The following is a 23,156-nucleotide window of genomic DNA, read 5'->3' on the forward strand; positions in this document are numbered from 1 at the left end:
TGTCTTCCATCAGCTCTGAACAGACAGAATCGGATTTCATCAGTGAAGACGACCCTCTGGCAGTAACGTCGCTGCCAACGACGTACAGTCGGGCCCATCTTAATCTCTGACGACGATGTTGCGCTGTCATTAACTGTCCTCTGTAAGGTCAGTAAGCCCTAATTTCCTTTAGCCCTGAGTCACCTGGCCACTGCCTGTCGACTAAACATATGCCCTAAGGCATTCGTCGCTGATTACGTCACTGTCCGGAATCGTCCGCAAGTACCGGTCTTTATTGGGCGTAGTTACCCAATATCTGACTGTTGTTGGCCTGTCTTTCGTCTGCACGGAGGGTATGTACCTTTGCATCAGGTTAGTTCCAGCAACACGAGAGTCACCAAGAGTTCTAGCAATGTGGGCATGGGTGGCTCTCATCTGTATCATACCCAGGGCCCACTTTCTGTGGTGGTCTTTTATCAGTGTAAGTGTCTCACATTCCGTCCGTATCATTTATGTACCCTTAATGCACATGTACTTTCGGCTGCCTAAGCAGCACGTTTTTCACTTTTTCGCATTTTCTTTAAAAACCGTGCCGTGGACGTGTATCACTTTTCGCAAAGAGCATTTTTTGTGTTTAGACGATATGTTTTGCATTGATATAGTTTGAACATGCGTTTTTAATTTTTTCAATTTCATTTTTGACATTTCATTTGGCCGTCATTTTATGATGATGTCTTATGAAGAAGAAGACTTTATGGGGATATTACACATACTTTATTTTCGAACATTGGAAAAAGGTTCTACACAACACCCCAACATTGACAACATGTCAAAGGTGACATTTCAGAACGCTCTGAAGTCATGCCTGTTTTCGCTGAAAACCCGTATGGCAATTTATACATTAGCATGCAATAAGGGTTCTCTGTTTTTGTACACATGTAATGAATATAATCTATGGCTTATAAAAGGCTTGTACATAGCTTATACTTGTGGTTCTGATTATCTGAGCTACTGGATTGACACTAGATTCCACAATCACACAAATAGTAAAATTATTTGAACCACATAAAGGATGTGACAATTCCGGTCATGGTTCTTGATGGGGCATATACCCGCTTGAAGCATCACACATTATAGAGTATAAATGCGTACTACTATGTTTAAGAAACAAGAGTTATAAATATAAAAATCAGTTTCAAATGTAAATACAAATATAGAGCATAAAAAAAATGAGAATCCACAATAAAAATATATCTTTTTTTACATAACGAAAACGGTGTTCTTGTAAATTCTTGTTGAATGAGGGTGGGACCACATTTCGCTGTGCTGTGTTACCTCCCTTTAGCCGTGCCAGAATCAGATGATCATTTGTTCGAATCCCGGTTCGCCCTGATTATGTTTCTAGGGTTTTGCCAGCACCATACCCGTGCTTGTGGGTTCCATGAAAGCGGTAAAAGTCGAACTTATGCACAGGTTTGGGGTTTAACTGGAATAATGTTCAAATTGCACCCGTAAGTAAACACGCACGCACGCACGCACGCACGCACGCACGCACGCACGCACGCACACAGACACACACACAGACACAGACACACACACACACATATATATACACATCCATAAGTACCATATATATCGGCATCGCAAATCCACAAAAAGGTTATATTTACAACTACAAAATCGACAAGGACAACCCGATGCTTCCCTATTACTGTAGTTATCCATGCCCTGGCATTAGTAATATGAAAGAGTCGGGTGGTCCTTAACCTTTCTGACTAGTATATATGGGGTATATATGTATAGAGTCGATTGTCCAAACCAAACATCCACCCTACAGACAAATATTCTGTTGAAACCATTATTGTATGCAATGTCACATTTGCTGGTGTATGTAAGTGGGACGTCTAAAAAACAACTAGTTTCTCAAAACTGTGTCCTTACTTTTCTAATGCTATGTGTCCATTGTCTCACAACTGTATACCACAAACAAACAGCATCAGTCAAAGAAGGTATCCGCCATTGTTGGTGTGTACTCCACTACACGACACACAGAGGCAGGGCTCGCCAGGACGCTGTACGGATTACAGTCATCTATAAATTGGGTCAATCTTCACTTAATGAGTTTGTCATAAAGGAACTCCAAATTAAAATAATAAATTGCTATATTTGATCAAATGTACATTTACTAGATGTATCATTACTGCTGTATATTGCTGAGGAACATTTATCCAACAATGGTACAGGTTATGTACAGACAGATACACCCAGTAGTATAAACGCAATCCATACACGTATATCTGAAATGTGCGTATCTCACCTACACTGGGGGCGGTCGGGTAGCCTAGTGGTTAAAGCGTTCGCTCGTCACGCCGAAGACCCGGGTTCGAATCCCGACATGGGTACAATGTGTGAAGCCCATTTCTGGTGTCCCCCGCCGTGATATTGCTGGAATATTGCTAAAAGCGGCGTAAAACCAAACTCACTCACTCACTCACTCACCTACACTGCGTTAGAAACCAGCTCTAGTTATAGAGTCCCATCAAAATTTAAATATATATAGGAAAATAATTTTATATAAACTGCCAGGCAAAAACAATTATACACAATTAGTGGCTGAAAATGAACTAAAAAGAAATGGTTATTCCATGGTGATGTATTTGATATGGGTATCATAGTTTTGGAGCTGAAGTCTGCAGTGTTTTAGTGACAATGACGTTTTTGATAACGTTTGTATTTTTTCAGTCAAATTCAATTTTAAGTGTATACTTTCTTTTACCCGGCAGTTTATGTATTGGCAAAAGGACAGGCAAATACGTGAACTGCTTCTGCGGGACGCCATGACGACATGGGAGCTTCACAAAGTGCGAGCATCGAGAAAATGTCGTACAATATACATTCATTAATAACTGTTGCAAAGTCAAACTGAGGCCGCATCACTATTTAATTTCAGATTGCATGTACATTTGTCATTTAACACGAAAACACTTCGGGTGTATATTTTTTCACTCCTTATGTATCATATAGGGGTGTGTGAGTGAATGAGTATGGTTTTGCGCCGCTATAAGCAATAGTCCAGCAATATCACGGCGGGGGACACCAGAAATGGGCTTCACACATTGTACCCATGTCGGGAATCGAACCCAGGTCTTCGGCGTGACGAGCGAACGCTTTAACCACTAGGCTACCCGACCGCTTCTAACTACACAACGAATGACTATATAATGATACAGGATGCGTGAAACTACATGTTATCAACAAAGAGTAATACCACACACTTCCTCATCAAAATTATTGTGGAGTCTCTATCAGATGTACAAAAACGAGTTGGTGATTGTCATAACAACGCCTAGTTATGGTTAACGAGAAACTGACCATATATGGCACAGTCACGCAGATAAACAACACATAACAATAGTAATAATCAAAATAATAATACATTTGATCTGTTTCTGATAAAAATCAAAATAAAACTAACGAAACCAAACTAAAATCACTACGGACTATTATGTTCACTTGAACGCCCATCACTGCATGCTGTAAAACAGATTACTCTCATTTGTATGAAAATGGAAATGAGCGAAAATAAAACAGTTGTCAACAGTTTGTTTGTTGTTTAATGTCGAACTCCGCAATATTCCAGCTATATAACGGAGGTCTGTAAATAATCGAGTCTGGACCAGACAATCCAGTAATTGACATCATCCGCATCTATCCACGCAATTGGGATACGATAACATGCATCAACCATGTCGACGAGCCTGACCACCCGATCCCGTTAGTCGCCTCTTACGACAAGCATAGGTTGCTGAGGACCAATTCTAACCCGTAATCTTCATGGGAGCTGACTATGGTAACGATATGGAATGAAACTTATGAGGACAAAGATTCCTAATTGAAAAAAATAATATGTGAAACTATCATTAACCAATCATATATCACAGGCCATTCTTATCAACATCTTACATACTTTAAGATTGTTCGTGGTACGGATTTCCCAGTGTGCACCTGAAAGTGGTGATTGTGAGTTCGAATATCAGATTCGCCCAGGGTCTACATGCGCTTCGATACTTTAACATGGACTTGCGATAGTCGTAGCGCTATGACTGCATTGTCTAGTGGCCCCTGACTATGACTTCATGTTTGTCAGCACCATGCCCTTACTGGTGGGTTTCATCAAATGATAAATGTCTAAGACATGAATCACTTCGGGTTTTACACCCACATTAATCTGACAGACCCCGATATGGAGCGGCGTTAAACCCAACTCACTCACCCGGTAGAATAGGTCTTCAGAAACCCATGCTTGCCGTAAAAGGCTGGTCAGGCTCGCTGACTTGGTCGATGCATGTCATCGATCCCAAATGCGTGGATCGATGCTCATGATATCAATCACTGGATTGTCTGGTCAAGACTCGATTGTGTACCGGCCGCGGTCATGGAGCTGGAATATTGATGAGTGCTGTGATAAACAACAAACCAAACCAACCACATCACCCAGTTTAAGGCACACCTGCCACATAACTGACAGGCCCTGGTCTCAGAAGCGGCGTAAAACACAACTCACACAGTTTCATAATAACCACTCATACATCATGAGCTCTATGTATACTGCTATTGCTCGATATAAGACGTTCTCCTTCTATAATTTCCTTTTTGTGAGAATCCGGTATACTTTTGTTGGAAATGATAAGCATGGTATCAAGTTCACGATTCTCGTCAGGCTTTTCCTGTTCTCCCACGACTGTTGTTGTATTTAGCTCAGCTGGAAAAGCCCATGGCTGAGCCACTGCCGAGGAGAAGAAGACGAAAACCACCGACCCTACAACGTTGAGGACGACCGCAATGTAGAAAGCCGTGCGCCATTCTTCGGGTGTGCCCTGAAATGGATGAATGGTAAATATTCTTGTATCGATATTATGAACATAGTTTGTTTGTCTGTTGTTTAACGCCGCGCTCAGCAATATTCCAGCCATATGACGGAGGTCTGTAAATAATCAAGTCTGGACCAGACAATCCAGTAATTGACGCCATGAGCATCGATCCACGCAATTGGGATACGATAACATGCATCAACAGAGCCTGACCACCCGATCCCGTTTGTCGCCTCTTACGACAAGCACAGTCGCCTTTTACGGCAAGTATGGGTTGCTGAAGACCTATGCTACCCCGGATCTTCATGGTTTTATGAACATAGAAAACAGATATTACTATGTATATGTAATAATAATTATCTAGAAAGTCTAAAAGCGTCAGTGTCATCGATGATTCCGGTCCTAGATGTCTAAGGCATCGCATGGGAAATTTCTGTTGAACAAGATGCGGAATGACGGTTTGAAAGGGTACGATGGGAATGGTTTTAAGGAGAAGCTGCAGGGTTGATAGGTGAAGGTAATGGTTTGGAAATAAGGCGGTGGAATGTGAAGTGTTGCAGGGCGGATGGTTGTAAGAAAAAGGATTGGAAGAAGAAGGGTTGTCAGTTGAGTACGGTGACGGGTGATAAGGTGAAAGGTAAAAAGGTCAAAGGTCAAGTGAAGTGTGTCAATGTGAAGGCTGCAAGGTGAAGGGTTGTAGGGTGAAAGGTCATAAGGTAAAGAGTCATGAGGTTAACACAGTGAAATGTGTCAATGTGATGGTTTGCAAGGTGAAAGTGAATGGTAAAACGATGACGGGTAACAGGTTAAAAGTTAGAAGATAAGGGGTCAAGAGTTGCAAAGTGAAGGTGACGAGGTCACGGCTGTAAAGAGTTTCAAGGTGAAGGTTAAGCGTAGCGAGGCCAAGGGTCGCAGGTCGAACGGTTGCAAGTTGGCAATCGGTTTGAGGATGCCAGAAAAAAATGAATGTACAAACTGTATGGGTCTACATGAGGCACTTATTAACATCATAATAGGACGGTAAGAATGGCAAAAACCTCAAAATCAGCAAATATATTGCACAATACATTTAACAACATAGTCATTATGCATACACTGTATCAGTAATCGTAGATGGGCTTACCTGTTTAGTTATGTAACCGACTATATAAGGCGCTATTATTCCTGGCATAGAAGCCAATGTGTTGGAGAAACCTGCTAAAGTCCCGGCATGCATCACCGCTATGTCGGCCATGTTGACGATGTGACCGCTGAAGCAGAAGGCGAACGTCCCGACAGCGGCGGCGATGAGAGCGACACCTACCAACGGGTCTGAGCAGGGGAGATGAGCCAGACCAAGCAGGAATACAGCGGGTATGAGCATGCCTGCGGGGAATACAGGGAACTTGTTGAACTCAGTGGGACCATCGGAAATAGGTGAGTGAGTTGGACGTTTCATGTCATGTCGGAATTATCTCAGCCATAAGGTAACGAGAGCAAATCAGACATTTCTGTGTGTCATCACTGATCTTCACTGATCTATTCACAAAAGTCCCATCGTTTTTTCTATTTACGCCCAATGGAACCTGTTTCTCGGATAATCGATGGTTATTCTCTGGCGTTTACTTTTTATAGTTTAGGAGTGAGTGAGTGAGTTGGGTTTTAACGCCGCTGTTAACAGTATTCCAGTTATATCACGGCGTGTCAGCTTAATGTGGGAGGAAAGCCCGGAGTGATGCAGGTTTCAGACGTTTACCACTTCGGTGAAACCCCTGAGCACGGGTATGGTGCTGACAAACCTAGAAACATAATCGGGGCGAACCGGGATTCGAAACAATCATAGGTTTCTGGCGTGCCCAAGGGACGCAACTCTGCACAGCGAATCGCGGCGCCTAAGTCGACTGGGCCACCTGTGCCTCCCTTATAGTTTAGGAAGTTGACAACAATGGACAGTAAAACAATCAGCAAAGCATCACATATTTCTGAATAAAAACTAACCAGTCCAAAATAAACACCCGGAGACAACTGTAATTGGAGTCAAGAGGAGTCTAGATATTAGACCAGACTGTCCATATGTGCTCTAGGGGATAATAAAGTTGTTTTGTCTTGTCTTACATGATATATTATTATACATGAAGTTCGTTATGTAGAGTTGCGTCCCTTAGACGAGTCAGGATCCTATGGTAGTGGGTTCGAACCCCAGTTTCGTCCTGATTATGTGTCTAGGCCTGTTGGTTTCAACAAAGCGGTAAACGTCCAAGACCTGCATCACTTCAAACTTTCCTCCAACTTAAGCTGGCACGCTGTGATATAACTGAAATACTGTTAAAAGCGGAAATATAGAAGGTTATGGCTATTACAGAAAATAACAAAGGAAGTATTTCAAGTCGAAAGTCATTGTCTCTATCATACCACTCATATGTAATAAGGGCGGCGGGGTAGCTAAGTGGTTAAAGCGCTCGCTCGTCACACCGAAGGCCCGGGTTCGTTTCCCAAGTGGGTACAATGTGTGAAGACCATTTCTAGTGTCCCATGCCGTGATATTGCTGGAATATTGCTAAACGTGACGTAAAACAATACTCACTCAATCATATGTACTACATAAAGGGACACACACACACACACACACACACACACACACACACACACGTGCATGCACATCGCTATTTAAGTGCAATAATCTTGGACGCGACATTAAACCCCATTTCACCACACCTATTTACGCTACATCACAGCTGTCTTACATGGTCGAATCTGGATCAGGCAAACCTGTATCTACGAGGACACGATGACAGTCTATCAGCTAAATAACAAGCTCTGACCACCTAATCCAGCTTAACGTCCTCTAGCTACCAGCGAACGCTGTGTCTCAGTTTACTTTGTAGCATCGTGACGACAGCCATATGACCAAGTCTGAACAGCCGCTCCAGAATGACACACAATCGGCCAAATAACAATTCTTCTCTTAGGAACAGCGATCATGAGACCATAAAGAATAGGCCAATATATAAAAATCATTATAAAAACACTTTCCAACCATTACTGGCTTATGGAACACGACAAAAAGCGTTAAAATACAATGTTTATAAATTTTTTATTTTGAAGCACTATTTCATAATAGGCATTATTAAAGATAAAATAAAAATATAAAAACACATACCACTCCCCCTCTCTCCCACCCAGGTTCATATCCGTAACAAGATCAAATAAATGAATTACCTCAGGTCAGCCTAATGCTCACACGAGGAAAGAACATGCTCTTCATCCTCTATAGCAGAATTTACATATTCTGTTATCTAAGGGTGTATGGCTGGTAACTTTGTTTGTTTGTTGTTTAAAGCCGCACTCAGCAATATCCCCGCTATGTGACGGCGGTCTGTAAATAATCGTTGGAACTGTTCTAACCGGGTGTCGGCACAGCACAGACACGGTACTCACTCCTACACACACACAAGACACACATCAGCTATTACCCAGAGTGTTCATGACCTTCCTGACGCCGCTCAGACTGAGGAAGCCTTTCGTTGTGAGATAATCCGACAGCGCCCCAACCGGCAACACCAGGATAACCAACACCACGTACGGTAGAGAGGAGTAGAACCCGTTCTGCAATACAAAGCAGGCTTGCATGAAGAGAATACTGTCGGATTACTCTAAGTAGACAAAAGTGTATGGATAACAACTGCTTTATTATACTGTAAGATAATCACCAGAATCAGAGAGCACACTAACTTTAATGATCAAATCAGACAGTATATCAGCCATCTCGGGCCATACCAGCAACTGTCCCAATCACAACATCAATTGGGAAAACATCCAAATCCTCTCCATCAACCTCCATGACTTCACAAGAAACCTAGCAAAAGCCTTCTATCAACAGAGATCAAGGCTATTTCATCACATCCGCCTACTATGACCTCATCAAGTAATCCCACCTAATAATTTAATCCGGTTTAATTGGCTTCCTGTTTAATTGGCTTCCTCCTCGTGTGTTCACATGTCCACAACATCTTCCTTCCGTTGTTTTAAGTTACTTACTCATGTTAATCCCTCTCATGTATGATAATTGTTTTACTGTTAATCCTTCACCTACCATATAATTCTGTACCCTGTTTATTATTCAGTATTGCTTGACAAATGTATAAGGATCTATACCCAAACGTCGCTATGACAACATATTAAAGAAGTTGTTATTCATAAACTTTCTTTCTACTTTATCATCCGTCAACTTCAAACAGATGCCTATCAAATATAGCATTATTCTAACATAAGGTGAGGTGAGGTGAAATGGGGTTTAACGTCGCGTCCAAGATTATTGCACTTATATAGCAAAATGCATGCACGTGTATGGGTGTGTGTGTGGCTGCTTGTACTAGACGGGACTGGTGCCGAATTCTAGTGCTACCCCACCGAGATACCATGCCGCAGTTTAACATGAATACCCCACTCAGACTCAGAATACTGGCTCCGAGCCGACCAGTCCTTGTTTTAGCCCCTTAATGCCGAAAGCCAGACAAGTACCATCTCTTAACTTCTTTTGGTATGACGCGGCCGGGGAACGAACCCCGGACCTTCCGCTCTTCGGGCGGACGCGCTACTTCTAGACCACGGAGGAGGTCTATTCTAACATAAAGAACAGAGGCAACAACTCACATTATTAATCTGTCGTAATCACAATGTTAGTTACTATACGTGGAGTGTTGAACCAAAGCATTAATGACGAAAGGACGTGAGGTGATTTGGTGAGATATGTACATAAATTGTATAAAATTGTATATTCTTCAAATTGTACTATAGGCCTGTGACCTCTTCAGTACGTGAAATAAAGATTGAAAGGACCATGGATTTGATAAAAGTACCAACACAGTAAGCTACGGTTATAACGAACTCTAAGAGACCACTACTTTTAGTTCGCAACAACCGTAGTGCGTTACAAGCAAATCTACAGCATATATATAGCAAATGGGGGACCAAAAACAGTTCGTTATATCCGTCAGCTCGTTATAAACGTGTTCGTAATAGACGTAGTTTATTGCATATGTAACAAAAAATAGCCCTGAATGAATAAAACATGATTTAATGTGTTAATTTGAGTATCCCGGAAGCAATGATACCGATGTGATGTCAAACTTGAGGATCTCGTTGAGGAAGGTTGGCGCCTGCGTCAGTATCATGTAGAAAAAGAAGTTAGCTGTCATGTGGGAGAACACACACGCCCACACCGGCCGGGACGACAGCATCTGACACCACGGCGTCTTGTACGTCTGCAACGACAATGGAACCGTAACAATAACACACTGATATGACGGAGTGTGTATGACTTTCTTCAGCAAAATCGAACGATGTCGATCGAGTGACATTGAACACCAGGCGTCAGTTTGATTGATTGACTTCTTGTGACACATTGCACAACACCAGGTCATAGAAACATAGAATGACTTACTGAGTAACCAGCCAAACCAATGGTCGATGAAGTGAGCACCGATGCAAGCCGGCGGGGAATGTCAATACATTCAGCTGGGAATTGTAAAATATTTCAATAGTGAGCATGATTGTAGAGCCATTGTCTCCATTATATCATTTCTGGCGAGATATTCTTACACGCTTGGATTTCACCCGATCTCCGATAGATGTCTCAATGTATTTCTTTTCGGCCTCGCTAATTCCCGGCATCTCTGACGGAGAATCCCGACTTACGAGTAGCCAGACGATGCACCAGATGACGGCCAAGCCACCTGTCAAAAAAAGATAAGCGTGAACGCTACAGCGAAAACCAGTCAAAGCTTTAAGAACGAAAGCCACGAGTTTTGAGAGTGGAAAGTCAAATGAATGGATTGATGATGGTCACCGTTTTACGACGCTGCAAAATCAAGAATCGAACACGAGCCTCTAGTGTGACGAGCGAACGCCTAACCACAAGGCTATCCCACCAGGGTAAGTGAAAACACAGCAGTGTAATTACTTCGTGTTTATGTTGGTTATCGTTTGAGATACAAAATCCACTATCAATCAATGTAACTTGCCAGGCAAAAGAAAGTACACACTTGAAAGCTGGATTAGACAAAAACAATAGAAACCTTATCAAAAACGTTACTGGGATATGTTGCCCGTTTCAAATACATCATCGTCAAATAACCATTTCTTGTTTATCTAATTTTCAACATGGGTGTATGTTTTAGGTAACAAGAACAGGGCACAGTAAGAGAAAATTGCTACTTAAATTGACAGGATTTCGCATTCATGATGTACAAGGAGTGATCGCGCCTGAGAGGGAAAAAAACAACCACAAATTTTCTTTGTTTGTTTTAACGCCGCACTGAGCAATATTCCAGGTATATGACGGCGGTCTGTAGATAAGTGAGTCTGGACCAGACAATCCAGTGATTGATCTAATGAGCATCGATCTACGCAATTGGGATACGATGACATGCATCAACCAGGTCAGCGAGCCTGATCACCCGATCGCGTTAGTCACGAGTCGTCACTTATGATAAGCATGGGTTGCTGAAGACCAATTCTAACCCGTCGCAACCATAACCACACGTTGACTCCGCACATAGTAGCAGTTGATATTGATAAAGGGGAGGTAGAGTAGCAAAGTGGGAAATGTGATTGCTCGACACTCTCCGGATTCGATTGTCAAAAAGGGTACAATGCATGGGCGGATACAGAGAGGGGGTGGGGGGTGGTGCGGGGTAGCGCACCCCCCCCCCCCCCCCCCCTTTTTTATTTCGAAAAAAATCTTTATTTCTGTATAAATTACCACCAAAGACAATACACAGATCTTAATTGTGCACCCCCCCCCCCCCCCCCCCCACACACACACACACTTTCAAAAAAGCTTTTTCCGCCCATGCAATGTATGAGACTAATTTTTGTTCCAAGCACAAGAGTTTCAACCCCGTGAGCCACGTTTCGTTCACCTACAGCATGACCGTGGTTGATTGTACGAGCGCTTTGTGAATTCCGCTCTCACAGTGCGATTCTGTTTCTCTTACCAGGTCTGGGCCTCCCATGAATTAGGCCATACTTTCTTAATTTTTACGTTTCACGTACTTATTGAAGCTTTTCCACACAAAGTCGGTCGAAATAAAAATAAAAATAAATGGCTATGTCTTTTGATGAAAGTTATTCTGCCATGGAGTCAAAACTGCAGCTGAATTCTTTAATCACTGAAGGTGATGTAGAAATGGAGTTTATACATAACATTTAATATTGTATAAGAAGGTCTATATCACTAGCGGGAGACATAATGAAAATAAATATTTATATGTTTAAATTATTTTTTTACCAGCCGATTTTTAGTAGGGGCGGTGTGCCCGTGAAATGAAAAGTAAAAACATGTGTGGCCTTATATCACACGGCGACGGTCTGTGGCCGTGATGTATACAAGAGTTATGCCATCTTTTCTTCTGCAAAATGCATCCTTAAAAAAGCATTTCGAGAGTAGGATACATCACAGTGAGCCCAAACCCCTTGCCTGTGAACCCCCCTTAGTACGGAATCCCCTCTTTCTGGTCACTTCCTGTTGTGAACGGCTATATTAACATTAAAGACATTACTACATACGCGACCAGTATTTGTTGGTCCATTTCCCTAAGAACGGCATCGTCCGGATTAGAGGGGTTTAACTGTACTTCTTGGTGCTGCCAGCCTTGGTAAAACTAATGCCTTCTTGATATAATGTTTTAAGCATTTTATATAAAACAGCTTCATTGACATTCCTGTATAACGGCGTTATTTCTGTGGCTTTTTCAAAGCAGGAAACAATTTTGGGAGGATAAACAAAACAGTTTTCTCAGAACACCCTGCATACCCATTGAACAGTATTTTGTGTGTTTACAAAATCTTCTTATCGAGATGAGTAGCAACATGTGCGGCAGGTGTTGCGGTCTGTTAAATGGGAGATGACATCATTTCGATTTTTCTACAATTTACAACAGGTTTTCTCAAATAAAGGTAAAAATTATAGCCATTATTTCTCCCTGACATATTTAATGAATGATATGAACAGATATCGTAACGCCCGTACTATATCAATGACATAAATAAGCGTAGTGCTGACAAGATCTAACGCCCGTACTATAAGACTGACATAAAATAGTCGTAGCGCTGAGAAGATCTAACGCCCGTACTATAAGGCTGACATAAATTAGTCGTAGTGCTGAGAAGATCGTAACGCCCGTACTATAAGACTGACTTAAAATAGTCGTAGCGCTGAGAAGATCGTAACGCCCGTACTATAACACTGGCATAAAATAGTCGTAGCGCTGAGGTCGCTTCGGAGGATAAGACCCAGCCCCATGCCGGGGTGTTTGCCCGACCCAGCTGTTGTAGCTGGCACGTGCTTTTTTGGCACCCACCCGGATTCTGTTCGGTCACTTACCCCTCTAACACAATACCCGGAATATCCAATTCCAAAAACGACATTTGCACAGAAGAACTCCGAGCCACGGCATGACGGTGAGTGAAGTCTGACATCCCATACTGCAACAGCGGTTCAACCCAAACCGTGCAATTTCATTATACATCATATTTGCTTAAGCTGAAGAGGAGAGGTGTATGGCTGATATCAAACGGAAGCTAAAGACGCTGAAATCTGAGATCACGTAACACGAACACTTAACCAACGGTTTTATATTCATATTTACACAGTACTTTATGTAGGACATACATTCTGCGATGCCCTATTTACGTTCTATTGAGCGATTCGTTGTTTTCAGCCATCACGATCAGGGATGTTGATATAGGTTTCTTCCAAAGACCCTGTGAACACCATCAGTATACATGCGTCTTAAAGGGACTCACCCACTACATAGAAAGGCATCTCCCAGCCGCCGTATTTGCACAAGAGTCCGTTGATTGGAAAGGCAACAGCATGTCCGAACTCACCACCTGCGTGGGAAAATATGATTAAAATCTTGTAAATGCTAATTCTTGGTCATAAGGACCCCCTTGTACACAACTAGACATATAAGCATTGAATATTTCATATGGTAAATGACCGTGAAGATCCGGGGTAGAATAGGTCTTCAGCAACCCATGCATGCCGTAAAAGGCGACAATGCGACTAACGGGATCGGGTGGTCAGGCTCGCTGACTTGGTTGATGCATGTCATCGTATCCCAATTGCGTGGATCGATGTTCATGTCAATTACTGGATTGTCTGGTTCAGACTCGATTATTTACAGACCGCCGTCATATAGCTGGAATCTTGCTGAGTGCGGCGTTAAACAACAAACAAACAAATCATATTGTAAATGTACAACCTAGTATCACAACCATGCAGATACATTTAAGGAAACGCTGGAAAACACACACCGTAGGACCCCACAATACCCATGTACATGGACACCTATCTCGAAATAGACATTTGTTCCATGTTTTCTTACAAGCATATCCAGATCTTCTTGTGTACTTTAAGACAAGCATATATAGATCTTCTGGTGTGCCTTAAGACAAGCACAAGTGTGCCTTAAGACAAGCATATCTATATCTTCTGGTGTGCCTTATGACACGCATATCGATATCTTCTGGTGTGCCTTAAGACAGGCACAAGTGTGCCTTAAGACAAGTATATCTATATCTTCTGGTGTGCCTTAAGACAGGCATATCCAGATCTTCTGGTATGCCTTAAGACAGGCAAATCTAGTTCTTCTGATGTGCCTTAAGACAAGCAAATCTAGATCTTCAGGTATGCCTTTAAACAAGCACATTTAAAACTGTTGATGTACCATAAAACAACCAAATCTAGTTCTTCTTCTGATGTGCCCCAAGACAAGCAAATTTAGATCCTTTGATGTGCCTTAAGGCAACCAAATCTAGTTGTTCGTCTGATGTGCCTTAAGAAAACAAAACCTAGCCATTTAAAACATGTCGTAAGGCGAGAGTGTAAACATTTAATGAATGGTGTAGTGAGTCAGACCTCGGGGTGCATAGCGAGAACTCCAGCATAACACTACCCGTGCGCCGGAGACATCTCCGTTCAATGGCCTTCTTTAACTGATATGGACACAAACGATGAGAGAAGCAGTTACATAAACTCTCCTAGGTAGGTATTTATGAAAGGACCTGTTTCAACGGCAAACATATGAATATCGGGTCATAGTTTTTAAAAAGCGATTTTCAAGAGAATAGGCTTGTGTGCAAAGTCTATTTGCCGAGAACGATGACAAACTTATAGTGTACGACTCTTCGGAACTCGCGCGTATTTGATGGCGTCTGTTGAAGGACATCTCGTTTTACCCGTTCATGATTTGATTTCTCCAACAGGTGAACACAGGGACTACGGTAGAGCAGGCAATGCTTACCGGCGTTCGTTGTAGAGAGAAGGCGGCTCCATTCCTCGGGTGGAGCCCATCTGGACCAAAATACAGGACCTGATGGAAACATCACACTCTGGGGAAAAGATTGTACCGTGAGAAGATGTGGACAGGGTGGGTAGTTTACAGCGAGACAGGATGGAGAGGGTGGGTAAAGTAGGGTGAGATAGGGTGGAGAGGGTTGGTAATATAGAGTGAGATAGGATGGAGAGGGTGGGTAATATAGAGTGAGATAGGGTGGAGAGGGTTGGTAATATAGAGTGAGATAGGATGGAATGGGTGGGTAAAGTAGGGTGAGATAGGGTGGAGAGGGTTGGTAATATAGAGTGAGACAGGATGGAGAGGGTGGGTAATATAGAGTGAGATAGGATGGAATGGGTGGGTAAAGTAGGGTGAGATAGGGTGGAGAGGGTTGGTAATATAGAGTGAGATAGGATGGAATGGGTGGGTAAAATTGGGTGGAGAGGGTGGGTAATATAGAGTGAGATAGGATGGAATGGGTGGGTAAAATAGGGTGGAGAGGGTGGGTAATATAGAGTGAGATAGGATGGAATGGGTGGGTAAAGTAGGGTGTGATAGGGTGGACAGGGTTGGTAATATAGAGTGAGATAGGGTGGAGAGGGTGGGTAATATAGAGTGAGATAGGATGGAATGGGTGGGTAAAATAGGGTGAGATAGGGTGGAGAGGGTGGGTAATATAGAATGAGATAGGGTGGAGAGGGTGGATATATAGTGAGATGGGGTGAAAAGGGTGGGTATATAGTGAGATGGGGTGGATACTGTGGGTATTATATAGTGAGATGGGGCGGAGAGGGTGGGTATTATATAGTGAGATGGCTTGGAAAGGGTGGGTATTATATAGTGAGATGGGTTGGAAAGGGTGGGTATTATATAGTGAGATGGAGTGGAGTGGGTGGATAATATATGGTGAGATGGGTTGGAATGGGTGGGTATTATATAGTGAGATGGGGTGGAGAGGGTGGGTATTATATAGTGAGATGGGGTGGAGTGGGTGGATGATGTATGGTGAGATGGGTTGGAATGGGTGGGTATTATATAGTGAGATGGGGTGGAGAGGGTGGGTATTATATAGTGAGATGGGGTGGAAAGGGTGGGTATTATATAGTGAGATGGGGTGGAAAGGGTGGGTATTATATAGTGAGATGGGGTGGTAAGGGTGGGTATTATATAGTGAGATGGGGTGGAAAGGGTGGGTATTATATAGTGAGATGGGGTGGAAAGGGTGGGTATTATATAGTGAGATGGGGTGGAAAGGGTGGGTATTATATAGTGAGATGGGCTGGAGAGGGTGGGTATTATATAGTGAGATGGGGTGGAGAGGGTGGGTATTATATAGTGAGATGGGGTGGAAAGGGTGGGTATTATATAGTGAGATGGGGTGGAGAGGGTGGGTATTATATAGTGAGATGGGGTGGAGAGGGTGGGTATTATATAGTGAGGTGGGGTGGAGAGGGTGGGTATTATATAGTGAGATGGTGTAGGAAGGGTGGGTATTATATAGTGAGATGGGGTGGAGAGGGTGGGTATTATATAGTGAGATGGGGTGGAGAGGGTGGGTATTATATAGTGAGATGGGGTAAGAAGGGTGGGTATTATATAGTGAGATGGGGTGGAAAGGGTGGGTATTATATAGTGAGATGGGGTAGGAAGGGTGGGTATTATATAGTGAGATAGGGTGGAGAGGGTGGGTATTATATGGTGAGATGGGGTGGAGAGGGTGGGTATTATATAGTGAGATGGGGTGGAGTGAGTGGAATATATATTGTGAGATGGGGTGGAAAGGGTGGGTATTATATAGTGAGATGGGGTGGAAAGGGTGGGTATTATATAGTGAGATGGGGTGGAGAGGGTGGGTATTATATAGTGAGATGGGGTGGAAGGGGTGGATAATATATGGTGAGATGGGGTGGAAAGGGTGGGTATTATATAGTGAGATGGGGTGGAAAGGGTGGGTATTATATAGTGAGACGGGGTGGAGAGGGTGGGTATTATATAGTGAGATGGGGTGGAGAGGGTGGGTATTATATAGTGAGATGGGGTTGAGAGGTTGGGTATTATATAGTGAGATGGGGTGGAGAGGGTGGGTATTATATAGTGAGATGGGGTGGAAAGGGTGGGTATTATATAGTGACATGGGGTGGAGAGGGTGGGTATTATATAGTGAGATGGGGTGGAGAGGGTGGGTATTATATAGTGAGATGGGGTGGAGAGGTTGGGTATTATATAGTGAGATGGGGTGGAAAGGGTGGGTATTATATAGTGAGATGGGGTGGAGAGGGTGGGTATTATATAGTGAGATGGGGTGGAGAGGTTGGGTATTATATAGTGAGATGGGGTGGAAAGGTTGGGTATTATATAGTGAGATAGGGTGGAAAGGGTGGACATTATATAGTGAGATGGGCTGGAGCGGGTGGAAATTATATCGTCAGATAGCGTGGAGAAGGTGGTTAGTTTTTATGATAAGGGTGTAATTTGAAAACCACCTTCGTATATTATGGGTTTTCATTCAGTTTTAGGAAAGGTGAGAAGGGGTGCAAATGTAATAGAATTTTTCAACATCCATTAACTATCTGTTTTAACCGTTCGTTGCCATGGTCAAAATAACTTAATTGACGATTCTGTGAAAGTTTTGAGAAAATGAAAATACCAGTCGTAGAAATAAGAAATACCGAAGCCAGTAAAACGAAAACCTCGTAGCAAAAGACGACATTGTGTTGGACAAGATCCTATGACAGGAATGCAACAGTATCGGTTACTTACTGTGGTGATCCCCGTGATAATCCTGACCGCCAGGAACAGGAAGGGGCTGATTCTGACGGCCAAGGGACTCAGGATACACCCTATTGCTGCTGGAAACATCCCGACAGCTAACACCTTCCTGGGTCCGTATCTCTGAGACAGCCATCCCCCCAGGACCTGGAACCCCGAGGAGTAACCCCAGAAATACCCCCCTAGGAGAACGCCCTGCAGCTCCTTACTCCACTCAAACTCGCCATCCTGTAACAAAATGGTTGCTGAAGAATATCTAGTTCGAATAAAGTGAAATGCCACATTCAATTTCTTCAAATGTATCGATTATTGATTTCCGCAAACAAGTGTTGACACACCAGTCAGATTATCCACGTGTTTCATTACCTTCACAGATCACAAGGAGGCAAAGGTGGTCCAACGACCTAATGCGTCTTCAATAAATGTGAAATATTGCGCCCCATAAATTGTGACAGTTTCGGCTGATCAAGGATTCATAAAATATACACGTTGTGTAATTTCTTCTGTTTGCTTAGTGAAACTCTTATAGGGGAAGTAGCATTGTGTTTGATTGGTAAAACTCTTAAAGGGGAAGAAATGGTGTATTTGAAAGGTGAAATTTTTAAAGGGTAAGTAGCAATGTGTTTGATTGGTGAAACTCTCATAGGGGAAGGAACGATGTGTTTTCAGTGGTGAAACTCTCATAGGGGAAGGAACGATGCGTTTGATTGACGAAACACTCATAGGGGAAGTAACGATGCGTTTGAGTGGTGAAACTCTCATAGGGGAAGTAACGATGTGTTTGAGTGGTGAAACTCTCATAGGGGAAGTAACGATGTGTTTGAGTGGTGAAACTCTCATAGGGGAAGCAACGATGTGTTTGAGTGGTGAAACTCTCATAGGGGAAGCAACGATGTGTTTGAGTGGTGAAACTCTCATAGGGGAAGCAACGATGTGTTTGAGTGGTGAAACTCTCATAGGGGAAGTAACGATGCGTTTGAGTGGTGAAACTCTCATAGGGGAAGCAAGGATGTGTTTGAGTGGTGAAACTCTCATAGGGGAAGCAACGATGTGTTTGATTGACGAAACTCTCATAGGGGTAGTAACAATGTGTTTGAATGGTGAAATTCTTACAAGGGAAGCAACGATGTGTTTGAGTGGTGAAACTTTCATAGGGGAAGCAACGATGTGTTTGATTGACGAAACTCTCATAGGGGAAGAAACGATGCGTTTGAGTGGTGAAACTCTCATAGGGGAAGTAACGATGTGTTTGAGTGGTGAAACTCTCATAGGGGACGTAACGATGCGTTTGAGTGGTGAAACTCTCATAGGGGAAGCAACGATGTGTTTGAGTGGTGAAACTCTCATAGGGGACGTAACGATGCGTTTGAGTGGTGAAACTCTCATAGGGGACGTAACGATGTGTCTGAGTGGTGAAACTCTCATAGGGGAAGCAACGATGTGTTTGATTGACGAAACTCTCATAGGGGTAGTAACAATGTGTTTGAATGGTGAAATTCTTACAAGGGAAGCAACGATGTGTTTGAGTGGTGAAACTTTCATAGGGGAAGCAACGATGTGTTTGAGTGGTGAAACTCTCATAGGGGAAGGAACGATGTGTTTGAGTGGTGAAACTCTCATAGGGGACGTAACGATGTGTTTGAGTGGTGAAGCTCTCATAGGGGAAGCAACGATGTGTTTGAGTGGTGAAACTCTCATAGGGGAAGCAAGGATGTGTTTGAGTGGTGAAACTCTCATAGGGGAAGGAACGATGCGTTTGAGTGGTGAAGCTCTCATAGGGGAAGTAACGATGTGTTTGAGTGGTGAAGCTCTCATAAGGGAAGCAACGATGTGTTTGATTGACGAAACTCTCATAGGGGAAGTAACAATGTGTTTGAATGGTGAAATTCTTACAAGGGAAGCAACGATGTGTTTGAGTGGTGAAACTCTCATAGGGGAAGCAACGATGTGTTTCAGTGGTGAAGCTGTCATAGGGGAAGTAACTATGCGTTGACTGGCGAAACCCTCACCTGGTCAGTGGATGTTCCAGAGACGCTCCTGCTCCGACACTTGCTGGTGTCCGTCTCTGTTCCTCCCACGCTATATGTCGTGTTAGACCAATCAGAACCGTTGTTAGCAACAGCAGTCACGTTGGGGTGGCTGCCATGTTTCACCATACACACTATCACGATGCTAAGGTTGGCTCGGATGATTGTGAAGAAAGCGAACCCCACGAACAGCAAGGCAGATAGCCAGTACCGGCGACATCTCCACCACGGCACTGCAACAGAACATACTGGCATGACAGTACTGGACAACATATTCTTCTGCTAAAATTCACCTTTACCTGGTTGTGCTGTTCTGCTCTTCTGATGTTCTGCTCTTCTGATATATTCATTCATTCATATAGCTGGGATATTGCGGCGTTGTTTTGACGTCACGAATGTATCGCCCAACTCAATTCCAACTTATGTATTCATACACAAAGCACACAAAGAACATTAATATCTAGCATATAGCTTACATATACAGCCTACATACAGAGTGACTCTATACATATGTAGTCACTCCGTAGATCAGTCTTCAGCAACCAATTCTGAATGTAAGAGTCGACTAAATGGATCGGGTGGTTAGACTCGCTGACTTGGTTGATGCTTGTCATCGTACCCTAGTTGCGTAAATCAAAGCCCATGATATCAAGTCCAGACTCGATTATTTACAGAGTGCGGTGTTGAACAACAAACTAATGGAGTGAGTGAGTGAGTATGGTTTTACGTCGCTTTTAGCAATATTCCAGCAATAGCACTGCAGGGGACCCCACAAATGGGAATCACACAATGTACCCATGTCAGGAATCGAACCCGGGTCTAAGTAGACACTGCTGTGTATTCTTGTATACTCTGTATGTTGACATTATCAAGTACAACAATGTATATAGGCACTATGTGTTCTTGTGTACTCTGTATGTTGACATGACCAAGTACAACAATAGATATAGACACTGCTATGTGTTCTTGTGTACTCTGTATGTTGACATGACCAAGTACAACAATGTATATAGACACTGCTATGTATTTTTGTGTACTCTGTATGGTGATATGATCAGAAAGAGCAATGGATATAGACCCTATGGGTTCTTGTGTACTTTGTATGTTGACATGACCAAGTACAACTAGTATATAGACAGTGCTATGTATTCTTGTGTACTCTGTATATTGACATGACCAAGTACAACAATATATATAGACACTATGCATTCTTGTGTACTCTGTATGTTGACATGACCAAGTACAACTAGTATATAGACACTGCTATGTATTCTTGTGTACTCTGTATATTGACATGACCAAGTACAACAATGTATATAGGCACTATGCATTCTTGTGTACTCTGTATATTGACATGACCAAGTACAACAATATATATAGACACTATGCATTCTTGTGTACTCTGTATGTTGACATGACCAAGTACAACAATGTATATAGGCACTATGCATTCTTGTGTACTCTGTATATTGACATGACCAAGTACAACAATGTATATAGACACTATGTATTCTTGTGTACTCTGTATGTTGGCATGACCAAGTACAATTAGTATATAGACACTGCTATGTATTCTTGTGTACTCTGTATATTGACATGACCAAGTACAACAATATATATAGACACTATGTATTCTTGTGTACTCTGTATGTTGACATGACCAAGTACAACAATGTATATAGACACTGCTATGTATTCTTGTGTACCCTGTATGTTGACATGACCAGGTAGGACAATGTATATAGACACTGCTATGTATTCTTGTGTACTCTGTATGTTGACATGACCAAGTACAACAATGTATATAGACACTGCTATGTATTCTTGTGTACTCTGTATGTTGACATGACCAGGTAGGACAATGTATATAGACACTGCTATGTATTCTTGTGTACTCTGTATGTTGACATGACCAAGTACAACAATGTATATAGGCACTATGCATTCTTGTGTACTCTGTATATTGACATGACCAAGTACAACAATGTATATAGACACTATGTATTCTTGTGTACTCTGTATGTTGACATGACCAAGTACAACAATGTATATAGGCACTATGCATTCTTGTGTACTCTGTATATTGACATGACCAAGTACAACAATGTATATAGACACTGCTATGTATTCTTGTGTACTCTGTATGTTGACATGACCAGGTAGGACAATGTATATAGACACTGCTATGTATTCTTGTGTACTCTGTATGTTGACATGACCAGGTAGGACAATGTATATAGACACTGCTATGTATTCTTGTGTACTCTGTATGTTGACATGACCAGGTAGGACAATGTATATAGACACTGCTATGTATTCTTGTGTACTCTGTATGTTGACATGACCAAGTACAACTAGTATATAGACACTGCTATGTATTCTTGTGTACTCTGTATATTGACATGACCAAGTACAACAATGTATATAGGCACTATGCATTCTTGTGTACTCTGTATATTGACTTGACCAAGTACAACAATATATATAGACACTGCTATGTATTCTTGTGTACTCTGTATGTTGACATGACCAGGTAGGACAATGTATATAGACACTGCTATGTATTCTTGTGTACTCTGTATGTTGACATGACCAGGTAGGACAATGTATATAGACACTGCTATGTATTCTTGTGTACTCTGTATGTTGACATGACCAGGTAGGACAATGTATATAGACACTGCTATGTATTCTTGTGTACTCTGTATGTTGACATGACCAGGTAGGACAATGTATATAGACACTGCTATGTATTCTTGTGTACTCTGTATGTTGACATGACCAAGTACAACAATGTATATAGACACTGCTATGTATTCTTGTGTACTCTGTATGTTGACATGACCAGGTAGGACAATGTATATAGACACTGCTATGTATTCTTGTGTACGCTGTATGTTGACATGACCAAGTACAACAATGTATATAGACACTGCTATGTGTTCTTGTGTACTCTGTATGTTGACATGACCAAGTACAACAATATATATAGACACTATGCATTCTTGTGTACTCTGTATATTGACATGACCAAGTACAACAATGTATATAGACACTATGCATTCTTTTGTACTCTGTATGTTGACATGACCAAGTACAACAATGTATATAGACACTGCTATGTAATCTTGTGTACTCTGTATGTTGACATGACCAAGTACAACAATGTATATAGACACTATGTATTC

At 42.3% G+C, this 23,156-nt stretch overlaps 1 protein-coding gene across 1 annotated transcript in view; it reads right to left on the reverse strand.

The window, feature by feature from the left end:
• Nucleotides 1–1,553: 1,553 nt before the first annotated feature.
• Nucleotides 1,554–23,156, reverse strand: part of LOC139465821 (sialin-like) — a 37,422-nt gene continuing 15,819 nt past the window's right edge. The window contains exons 2-10 of the mRNA XM_071247755.1: nucleotides 19,951–20,201; nucleotides 17,933–18,169; nucleotides 15,140–15,227; nucleotides 13,638–13,724; nucleotides 10,431–10,564; nucleotides 9,944–10,093; nucleotides 8,303–8,435; nucleotides 5,974–6,215; nucleotides 1,554–4,856 (exon numbers count right to left, since the gene is read on the reverse strand). Of these exons, the coding sequence (XP_071103856.1) occupies nucleotides 4,563–4,856; nucleotides 5,974–6,215; nucleotides 8,303–8,435; nucleotides 9,944–10,093; nucleotides 10,431–10,564; nucleotides 13,638–13,724; nucleotides 15,140–15,227; nucleotides 17,933–18,169; nucleotides 19,951–20,201 (1,616 nt within the window). The 3' untranslated portion in view covers nucleotides 1,554–4,562. The remainder of the gene's footprint in view (nucleotides 4,857–5,973; nucleotides 6,216–8,302; nucleotides 8,436–9,943; nucleotides 10,094–10,430; nucleotides 10,565–13,637; nucleotides 13,725–15,139; nucleotides 15,228–17,932; nucleotides 18,170–19,950; nucleotides 20,202–23,156) is intronic.

This window comes from Haliotis cracherodii, unplaced genomic scaffold (genome assembly GCF_022045235.1).
Source record: "Haliotis cracherodii isolate W230 unplaced genomic scaffold, xgHalCrac1.p SCAF_18, whole genome shotgun sequence".
NCBI lineage: Eukaryota > Metazoa > Mollusca > Gastropoda > Lepetellida > Haliotidae > Haliotis > Haliotis cracherodii.